This window comes from Pezoporus wallicus, unplaced genomic scaffold (assembly GCF_028554395.1).
Source record: "Pezoporus wallicus isolate ANWC-B61680 ecotype Strahan unplaced genomic scaffold, APGP_CSIRO_Pwel_v1 contig_6354, whole genome shotgun sequence".
Lineage (NCBI taxonomy): Eukaryota > Metazoa > Chordata > Aves > Psittaciformes > Psittacidae > Pezoporus > Pezoporus wallicus.
In genome coordinates, this window is record NW_026638688.1 from 1,197,567 (window position 1) to 1,208,877 (window position 11,311).

The window sequence follows — 11,311 nt, forward strand, 5'->3', positions numbered from 1 at the left end:
AGTCTGCTGGAGTGGCAGCCAGCACTGCTGGGGACAGAGGACATGCTCTGGGGACCAGGAGACATGCTCTTTGTCCCCCACTGCTCCAGTCTTCCTCTGGCTTCAGCACTGCAGCAAAAAGTAAACAGGCGTCTGACCTACATTAGTGACTAAAGAATAACAGTACCTCTTATCTGGGACCATTATCACACCAAAGTGTTAAATACTCACTAATTAAATATTCACCAGCAAAAAACACAGCAGAGATTATGATACAAGCCAAGTGTCTGTTATCTACATGCCTGCCGGTATTTGTTGTCTTTGGCTAGTTTTTAGTACCCTTTTCCAGGCTGTGGAAGCTACACATGCAATTAGCGCTAGGTATGAACCACTGTGAAAGATAAAGAGAGTTGATGGCACTGCATCAGGTAATTCCCACATCCAGAAGCATTTCTATCAAGTTCAGGGGTTATAAATGTATGTATTTTAAATGAGGAACATACTGATGGGAGAACACCAAGCCTGAGACACCAAGATAACTGGTTAACAGCATCCCTGGTTCACTTTCTTAATGGAGATCATATTCCTTATGGAAGGAACAGCAGTGCAACAGAAAGCTTTACTTTAGCATCCTAATAACCTAATGTACTTTAGCATCCTAATAACCAGAAATGCACCTGACAGAAGGCTTGAAGAAGGCTGAAGGAGGAGGTGGGGGAGAAGGGGTATGATCTTACCCAGATCCCCAGCAGAGAGAAATCCAGACACACAAAGATTTCAAACCACTGTCAGGAGCCTGAAGCAGAGGGAAGAGGCTCACACTTGCTTATCTGCATACATTTTAAACGAGAAACCAAGTTCTCTTTACATCTGGCTCCCCCAGTCAGCAGTAATTGTTTCAGAACTGCAGGTATTACCAGGCCCTTGCCAAGTATCACAAAGAACAAATATCAAAAGTAACTTCTTGTGTCTGAGTACTAACCAAAAAAACCCAAACTGAAACAAGGTCAATGGATCTGTCCCTTTTCAGCCTTACTTTTGTGGTTTTCTATGTTATCAGATTGTACACAAGCAACACATCTGAATGCAACGTTTGTTTTCAGAAATTAAGTTTCTAAATCCATAAAATGAAACCCAGATTTAAACTGCATAAAATGAAACTTGGCTATTCTGATTTATGTATGTAAAGTGCAGCCATTACAGCTTAAGCTGTAAGCAGAATGAAGCAGTATCACTGAACAGCACATACATGCAGCGCAGAGCATATCCTGTATTAGAACCCCAACAGCTAAAAATTGGCAGTTTGGGTTGTATTAAATGTGCACCTGCTAATACTTCCTTGTTACTTGGTTTGGTTGTTGTTAGGGCTTTTTGCTTGGTTTCTCTGCTTATTTTAATTCTGTGGGTTTCTCTGAAAGCAATAAACATTTAACCTGGGCTTGCAAATTTAACCTTCTGTGGAAACTGCGATCTGTCCACAGGAGAAGGCAGTACAACTCCTTTGTTAGTCCAAATGCAAAGATGCCACTTACACAGGTCAGTAACTGCCTCAAAACCAGGCAGTATGAGCATGTCAATCCCCCACCCAGTTGAACCGTTTTTCCAAAACAAACATACATTTACAAATGTTCTGTTCACATAAAAATAAATTTTAATTGTATTTAAAGTCATTTGCATTTAGAATTTCAACTACTTTTGCTGAACCCCTACTAGCACTGAAATCAGAATTTCTGGCCAGTAGCAGTGTAATAAACTTATCCTGGTTTTACTTATTTACTTCTTAGAGCCATACCCTGAGGAAGGTTTGTGCTTCAATCATCAGGTCCTGCAAACTTATGCTTCAGAGAGGCTTTACAGCCTTTATGTTGTGAATCAAGCTTCATGCACACACTGGGAGAGGACAGGCAGCTAAAATTAAAGAGGAATATGACTTGGTTCACTGCTGTTATTTAGAAATCTGTGGGCAGCAGTAAGCCTAAACAGGTGCTTGGGAAAACCAACAACAAAGAAACATCAGGGCAAACAGGAACTATTAAAAGGGCAATAACCACCCTGGCTCCCGCCCTCCTTGAATTAGGCAACAGGCAGGTTTCTATCTTCCACCAACAGTGGGAGGGAAAATCAGGAGCACACTCCTCTAAAAGGAGAGGAACATGGAAGCTTCAAGCAGGGCTCAGGGCAAGAGCCTTGCTGCATGCTCAGCACCAGAGGAGAGGCCCTACTGGAGCTGAAAAAAAAAGCTGGAGGTTTCCAGTGTGCCAAGATGCTACTGGGCAAGAAATTTTCTGTTCTTCAAAAATACCAACCAAAGGGCACCCCATCCTTTGGGCAGCAGGCAACGCTGTGTTGGACTTCTGGTTTCTCACACAAAGTCAAATTCTGCATGTCAGAAAATGAAAAGCGAGTCCCCAAAGTGTTAGTACTGATGACTGTCTGAATACCAAGCTACACGGCTGGTTTAGTACCTAGCAAACCAGGTGGGGTTTTCTCTGAAGACCACAGCAGTGTGAATGTGCTGTCTCCAGCAGAGCTGTCTGATACCGTACATAACCTACAGAACAAGTTCCCTATCAAGAACTCACACAAAGCTTTGCTTGGCAGCCCTACCTGCTGCTCCCTATCCAGCACTTGCCCACCTGCACTCCATGAGGAAGAGGATGGAGAGGGACATGGGGAGACCTCCACAACTGCAGACATGTTGCCCTTTCTCTGTGGTTCAGGCACTGACAGTGCTCCCAAGCAACGCCATTCCCGATGCCATGTACATCCCAAGTGCTGCCCCTTCCACCCGCAGACTTGCTGCCTCACACAGAGCCACTGCAGCAACTCAGCCCCAAAGGGGCAGCAGGCAGATTTCCCTGGCTGCAGGACAAACCATTCATTTGTGGATGCAGATGACATGCATTTGCTGTAGCTACAACCAAATCAGGCATAGACCCAAGTGGGTCAACTTGGTACAAACCTGGTGCTCAGGCTGTGCTGGAGACAGAAGCGAAGGTGCCCAGCCAGGGTCAACTTGCCCTCAAGTACTACAAAAGAGTCAGCATGTCAACTGTAACAAGTGTTTTTCCATCGTTCAATAGAACCAAGCACATTGCTGAAATGCCTCCTGGCTCCATCAATGCTGTTGGACACACAGGAGAATGGATGCAAACCAAGCCCATCTTTACCTCTGCTGCACATTTAATCACTGCTGCAAAGCTACTGCCAGCAGCCATGCTGGAACCACGTTTCTAATTTAACAAGGACAGAGAATCTCAGCTGGCACCTGCTGGGGTGTATGCTGAGCACATACAGGAGCTCACATCAGCCAAAGCAAGGCCTATGTTTGCACCCAGCACTGCACCAGCAGAACACGCAGCTCCCCATCTTCCACTGCCTCTGCACAGCACAGCTCTGCAGCACTGCCAAACTCCCTGGTGCTACCACTCAGCTCCCTGGCTGCACCTGCCTCCTGGGAGGAGCACGGCATGTTCCCGAGGGATTACAAACACACACCTATGCCCTGCACGTGTCTTTGGTAACACTCCCACCAACATGTTATTCATGCACCACCACAAACACTGCAACTTCACAGAGGCCCCTACAATCCCCAGCCACAACTGCAGGGATTATGCTCCAGCATCTCCAAACCTGCACATGACTGACCTCTGGGCAGGCTGAGCCATGGACTGCTCTTTGCAGCCCACAGGGCAGCACTGGTGACTGCTCAGTCCTGTCCACCAGAACAGAAACCAAACAAGCCAAAAACACAAAAGCACACCCAAAAAGCCCTAAACTGTCTGTATTAGCACCGAGCTGTTTCTTTGATGTCACTACACCTTGCAGTTCCTCCCATCACCAGCTTGACCTTACCCAGTAACATCATGCTCACACCAGCACACGCCAAACTGAGTTAAACTTCCAGTAACTATTTCAGCAAAGCAAACTACAGCTTTTATCACGCATTCCTGCAAGAGGCAATAGCAGCAAGCCAGGCAGGGGAGGACAGCCCTGCCTGCTCCAGCAGCACAAATGTCAACAGTACATTTGACTCAATACAAAACTCGCACAGGTCAGACACTACAACATTTGCAATGTGTTCTGTAACTACCAGTCTGCAAACTCATGGCCACAGAACAATACTTCTGATGCCATGAAATTATATGAAAGGAAGCAAGGCTATTGTTGATAGGTCTAAAATCACAGGAGTCTGCACCTGGGAAGCGTTTAGGGGTCCACAAATCAACAGAGGTTGAAAACTGCTTCTCTAATTGAAAGCAGACTCTCATACAGACCTCTTCCACACATTAACTTGGAAATCCTGGCAATGCCTTTCACTGAGTGAAGACTGCCTTGCGCAGCACGTATGGCTCTGTGCAGACAGAACAAAACACAGGTCATATTCTTCTGGTATCAAAAATGGCATTAAACTCCCAGGGCAAACTTGCTAGGATTTAGTTTTTCTTTAGGTGTTTCTATTACCTGTGCCTTTCTAAATGCCAGAGCAAGTAACTGGGGGGGGGTGAGGGGGAATACTATGTACAAGCAGCTGTCAGTGACAGGCAAGAAAAACCTAAGTATACTCTAAGCAACTAGACTGGAAGTTGATCATCACCCATAACACTGACTTTTGAGTTAAGAATGTCTTTTTAATAAGTCCTGTCTTAATTATAACTCAGAAAATGTCACTTTTCTTTCCCTGGGGCTCAAGTACTCTGTTAACATAGTCAGAGCTGACCCCTCTGCAGCAACCACCAGATTTGTTAACATGAATTAAGGAAAACAGACAGAATCCCCAACCTAATAATGGTTACACGTTACAGTTCAACCCCACTTGTGGAAACAAGGTGCAGTGAGGTGCAAGGAGAAGTTGCTATACTGCAAGAGGCCATCAACAAATCCATGATGTCAGGCAAAGCACCAGGATGTTGCCCTGAAGTTAATTATCACTGCTCCAGCATCAAACTGAGCCACAATCTCTTAGAAGAAGCTGTAAGTGCAGAACCAGAATCACTGTACCCTCAATGAGGTAAGATTTGTTAGAGGAAAAAATGGTCCAAGTTCTGGGAGATGAACTTTTAAAAACAAATCCCTAGCAAGCTGATACAGAGACAGCAGAGGCAGCAGGCCCCGAGAGGCAGCATGCATCCTAAAAAAGCACCTATAAAATCTGATTTTCTTGCTACTGACGGCTGTTTTCTTCTTGCAAGAGTAGCAGGCAATGTACTAAGCACACCACACTACAGAGCACAAATTCACTGCTGAACAGCTGAGCGAAGTCTACACTCCTCTGGCAACAATCTTCACTGGAGACTTGAAATATTTATGACTGCGGACAGTATGTTAACCAAGACATTGCTTCAACAGAGCCTTTCTTACTCCAGCTTTAAAACTAAGTTTTAAGTATAGAAAGCAGAAAAACATAGAGGTTTCTGCCATTATATTCAGCAAAACCTCACCTTCAGGGCTGTCCAATCAGCAAGGAAAAACCTCTGGTTTTGCTATTTGCACACAGACAATGTTCAGCTTTGGAGAGCTGCACAGCCCCATATGAACTGTCATTGATCATTCACATTTCACAGCACATGACACATAGCCAGAATATCCATATTTTCTAGAGAAACCATGTTATTTTCTGTAACATCACCTACAGGAACAGGCATTTTGCACCTAATCAGCAATACAAGATTAGAGAACAAATAGAAATGAAAGAAGGAAAGAAGAACAACTATAGCCAAATGCTAGAATAAATACTTCCAGGATCCAATCTGCTGTGCTCCAGACCCTACTCTGTGCTAAAAAACCCTTTTGTCACTCAAAGGGAGCTGCTCCTCCTTGCACCTAGGGAACGCTGTCCTGCTGTGACAGCATCTTAACACCCACTGCTCACACCACCACCACTGCAAGGAAGAGGCAGCGCCGTGCCATCAAAGCATGAAAGCCCCACAAGCTCTTTAAGGACCTCAAAAATTTACGGTCGAGCAGTAACAGCCCAGACAGTGCCATAACCATGGAAATATCCATTCTTCTGGATGTCCACCACAGCTAAAGTCCTTTTTGACTAAGTTTAGAGCTGTATGAGACATGAATGCACTTCAGTAGAGGGGCCCAGTGGATGCCAGCAGCCACAGCCAGGGGAGATCCAGCTCTGTGCTCACAGCATGTATCTTAGTGGCAAAGAGGAGTGTGTGCAAGACGGCACACACAGGGACAGCAGTGTGCCTACAGCCTGGTCTCACCAGGTGCGCAGAGGGGGAAACCATGTCCGCAACAAGTGCAGACAGCCAAATGGAAATGATCTCTCCACCAGGAAGATGTCAACTGACCAAGGAAATTTATGTTCCGTGCTCAAACAAACCACTGCCATGCCTATTGTGTCTCAGGGATATAATATTACTGGTAGTTAGTTACACCTCGAATCAGTCTGTAGTAGGAGACTCTTGCAGAACCACTTGCAGGAGTAACACACACCACGTGGCATTGGTTCCTTCATTTTATTTTTAGCAAAGAGAGAAATGGCACTACACATCTCAGTTGATAAACAAAGAACCCGAGTAACTCTCACTCAGGGACACATCCTCTTTATAAAGAGAGTACTCTCCCCACAGCTGCAGACTGCAACAGAACTCAAGTTCGTCATGGCTTAATTGTACGCTTAAAGAGAGGACTTTGCTGGCCTTCAATGCTTTTAACACACTGCATACAGTGTGGTTCTGGTAAAGTGAAAACCTTCCAGTAGCCCTACACATATGCCTTACTCATTCCTTACATCCAGCCACTGGAAGCAGCCATCCTTAGTGATGAAAGATGTGGTTCTGGATTTCCCTGTACCTCATTTCATCACTGCCATTACTTGAACATCACACTCCTACAGCGTGGAGCTGGACAAGGAAATAGTATGAGAAGAATGAAAAGCAACACTGAGCGAGTGCCACATGCGAGCTCTGCACGCCCTGCAGCCTGAATCCATCAGCATCCCGTGGAAAAAACAGCTTATGAATGTTTAACCGGGATCATACACTGCAGAACATGCATGCACCAAGAGTGGCACAGATGTACTTGAATCCAACAACTCTGATTCCGAGTGCTCAACTCTGCAAACCAAATGACTCTGACATGTTTTGTGGGTAGCAATTAAAAGCCAACAAACTGACAAAGCAAAAGCCAAATAATAAAGCACCAAAAATTACATTAAAAAAGCAAAATTTCATCATGTGGGTTCTGTCAGAGACACATCCACCTCCTGCTCCACAGCAACTGAGTTCAAGCAAGACCCATGTCACTCAGACCCTATGTGGCTGTACCCATCCTCCCCAGTGCTGGAGACAGGGCCCAATTCTCCCTCTTAACTCCAAAAAATGCTGCCCAGGACTTCTTCAACTCATAAAGGCTGGGAAAGCACTAAAGAGAAGCTCATGTCAAGATGGTAAAGAACAGAGAAATTAAAAAACAGCCTCCTGTTTCAATTTAAGTGGCAATAACCCAAAACACATGCACAAGGAAGTAAGCCAGCAGCTGCCAGCAGTCACTGCACCATCACTTCTGGAGCAGAAACAAGACCCAAGAACCACTGCTGTAAGTTTCTTCTCTCCAACACAAAATCTGTCAGTGGCTGCTGGGAGCATGGGGAGCTTCAGTCAACTTTAAGATTAACTTGACACTTAATATAGCTTCACTTCAGAATATGCAGATCCCTCTTTACAACTGAATGCTGTCTGAGCAACCTCTTCCCCGTTTGGGGCAACATTTGAGTACAGGATGCCAGGGCTATTGACAAATCCCCATACAAAACAATACCTGCCACCCAGAGGCACTACTTAAATGCTGAACTTTGCATCCCACTAAAGACTAAATCCAAAAGATGGCCCTTCAGCTGGAAGCACTCCTGACGTTTTGGAAATCAGCATTTTCAAAGCCAGTTCACAATGACCTAGTGAAAAATTCAAAGCCTGCAAGGGGCAGACACAGAGGTCTTGAGATACATGCAGGAAGTTTGAGCAGCAGCTAAGCCTCAAGAATAAAGGCTCTGAAAAAGTCTCTCTGTAAGGTGGAGGAGCCCCATCATCAGGCTGGATAAAGGTTATTACCTGGAACAGTAGCCCAAGCTGTGACAAAGCAGCCTAAATACATCAGTGAAGAACTCCCAAGGGCTTGTGGTTCTTGTTTCAGGCTGTTTTTTTGTTTAGTTTTAGTTTTAGCAGGCTCTCAAAGTTGGTTCCAGTTACCCAAACACAAACGAGGCTGGAATTAAATGCCGACATCCACACATGATCGCAGGAGCGAACCTGGTTATTTCCAGTTACTATGTCATGTTCAACAGAAGATTTAACTGTCACATTGATAACTTGGCAGAGAGAAAAATCCCCCTTCTCTTCCCATCCCACAAGCAGAAGGCTAAAACGAAGGACCACTCAGACAACCAGCACTTACTAAAGGAAGAATTCAACACCTGAGAAGGACCCCAGGCTGCCTAAAAAACGCTGTTCTTTGTGTTTTCTTCTGAATGCAGCTATGTTTTAAGTCACCAGCACAATTCAGCAACACTAATGTACCACAGCAAACAGGAAGGCAGTTTTACGGGAAGGTCAACCCCTAGATGCATATTCAAATACCAGGCTCAATCACTAAGCCAGTTTTGTCACCGTACAAGCTGCAGTTCTGTGAAGCACGTTGTAAAGCCATGGCAGAGACAAGTGTTGTGAAAGTACCTCTGCTCGCTTCTGTTTACAAAGTGAGACCCTCCCACAACCGCATCACTGAGCACATGTCTGTTGAATGATCCCCGCTTTGCTCTACAAAACAAACCTAAGTGTGTGCACAAACCTCGGCCCAACAGCAGCCTCTTACCCCCAAACACTCAAAACTGAGTATCCACGAGGAGAATGACTCTTCCCAAGGAACATTCAAGAGGATCCACAAGTCAGAGCTGAGCCTGACAAATTAAGCCGCTGTCAGCACCTTCCTGAAATCGCCCCTTCCCTGTGACAAGTGTTCCCCCTCCTCCAGAGCACACAGCAGGAACACTGCATGTTCCCAACTGCACTCAGGTGAAAGCAAATATTTCTCCGCAAGTGCTGTAGGCACCAGGAGCATCTGTCCAGCATCAGCAGCTCTACTGAAATTAAAGAGAGCAAGATGGTTTTGGTGTCAGTGCTGTCACATGTGTTGATTTTCACACCCTGCATCAAGTAATGCTTAACACCCAGAGCATCCTCCAGTAAAGAACCTTAAATTTGCCAAAACATATCTAAGAAATACATACACAACTAATAACACCCCCCCAAAAAAAACACTTAAGAGCTGCAAGAAATATACATACATATCTGCAAATAATCACTCTGAGGACGACCCAGAAATAATACTTCCGTTCAAAAACGCATTTTACAATAAAGTTGAATGCAGCTAACTCAGAATTCTGAAAGTTCAACCAGTTTTGCTTCTTATTAAGCATATCAGAAAACAAAATAAAGGAATTTGTGAGCTCAGAAAGAAAAAAAAAAAGCCAAACTAGCAGGCCAGCTTTCCTGGCCGGGGTCTGTCAGGCCGTGACACGGCCCCTCCCTGGCCACCGCCAAACTCTCACAGCTTGGGTACCTCCAGCCAGGCCAAACAAAGAGCCGTCTGACAGCGGCACAGCGAAGCTGGCAGGATAGGAAAAGCGTTCCTCCTGCCCTCCTCATCTGCAGTGCGCGCAAAGAAAAGGAAAAAGAACCTTGTAATGGGGGAAAAACTCCACCGAACTTCGCGGTGATCCGCTGCTGTGCGGCGCGGTGATGATGGCTCTTACTCCCGAGAGGAAAAGAGGCCGCGGAAGGTGCGCAGCAGAGCCCGCTGACAGCTGGCCCCGCTGGCCCCGAAGGGCGGCAGCCGCAGGCTGCGGCCACGGCGCCTCGCAGGGTCCCCTCGGCAAGATGGCTGCCCACGCTCGAGGGTGCCGGCTGCGAGGGCGCCCGGCCCGGCCCCGCCGCACCGCGCCTCGCCGGCCTCCGCCGCAAAATGGCAGCGGCCACGGCCCCCCGCCCGGCGCCACCCTCCCCCCGCCGGTACTTACGAGCTGCAGGGCCGCGACAGAAGGTTCCGGCTTCTCCCCGGGGCCGCCGTCCGACACCGTAATCGGTACCGGCTCGACCGGCTGCAAGAGTGGCGGCGGAGGGCTTCCGCGGCCCTGCTGCGGCCCGGAGTGGCCTCGGCTCCGGGAGACGGGCTCGGCCGCCTCCTCCTCCTCCGCGTCCACCTCCTCTTCTTCGTCGTAGTCCTCGTCGTCGTCGTCGTCTTCGTCCTCCTCCTCCGGCGTCTCAGTGCCCTCTTCCTCCGCCTCCTCTTCGCCGTCGTCCCGCAGGAGCAGGGGGAAGGCCAAGGCCCCGCGGGGCGCCTCGGCCGCCGGTCCGGGTCCGTCGACGCCGGCTGACGGGTCCTGCGCAGCGGGGAGGCGGGGTGGAGGCGAGCCGGGGTCGGGCAGGGCCTCAGCACCGTCGGCAGCGCCGCCGAGGTACTCGGCGTTGATCATGGAGGCCAGGTCCTGCAGCCGGCGCAAAGGGATGTAGCAGGACGAGGGATCCTGGCCGTACACGGGCTTGGCGGCCGCCAGCTGCATGGCGGGCGGCTCGGGGCCGCCCTTGGCCTCGGCTGCCGCCAGCGAGGTGCCGAAGGGGACTAGGCAGCTGCGGCGGCTCACTTCGCAGGCCTGCTCCATGCCGGGCCGCGGGCATCCACCTGCGGGCACAGCACAATGGGGTCAGCACTGCCGCAAAATGGCAGCCGCGCCCGGGGGCCCTCTGCGATCCGCCGGCCCCGCGCGGGCCGACGCCGTCGCCTCAGCGCTAGGCCACAGGCCTCGGCCCGCCGCCCGGCACAGGCACGACACGACTCCGGCTGGCTTCGGGCCCGGCCGCCTTGTCCGGGCAGCTGCCGCTCACCTGCGGCCGCCGCGGCCGGCTCGCCGCCTGCCCGCGGTGCGGGCCGAGGAGGAGACGCGCCGACCCGGCCGGGCCAGGCCCCGCCAGCGCCGCTCCGCCGCCTCCCTCCTCCTCCCTCCCCCGCATGCGCGCGCCCGGCGCCGCCATCCCGCCGGCGCGCGCGACCCGCGCTTGCGCGCGCCCCCCCGCGCCCACTCTTGGGGTTCGGCGGCGGCCAATCAGCGCGCGCCCGCGCGAGCTCCCCCCCTCCCATCCCCTTACCCCCCACCGCCCCCCCCATCCACGGGCGCCCCCCCTTACTCCCCCTCCCGTAAGCGCCATCACCCCGGGGTACACACACTCAGTGCTGCCCCCCCCCGGTGTGACCCGCCGGGCCCGCTCCCCCCTGCGCACCGGACACACCGGCTCGGCCTCGCGCACATGGCGGCACACCC

At 49.7% G+C, this 11,311-nt stretch overlaps 1 protein-coding gene across 3 annotated transcripts in view; it reads right to left on the reverse strand.

The window, feature by feature from the left end:
- Positions 1–10,995, reverse strand: part of NSD1 (nuclear receptor binding SET domain protein 1) — a 59,965-nt gene extending 48,970 nt beyond the window's left edge. The window contains exons 1-2 of one of the 3 annotated variants that reach the window (XM_057412014.1): positions 10,878–10,995; positions 10,013–10,674 (exon numbers count right to left, since the gene is read on the reverse strand). In XM_057412014.1, the coding sequence (XP_057267997.1) occupies positions 10,013–10,654 (642 nt within the window). In that variant the 5' untranslated portion in view covers positions 10,655–10,674; positions 10,878–10,995. Of the gene's footprint in view, positions 1–10,012; positions 10,813–10,877 lie in introns of those variants that run through there. The other 2 variants (XM_057412015.1, XM_057412017.1) reach the window with 2 other exon arrangements.
- Positions 10,996–11,311: the final 316 nt, after the last annotated feature.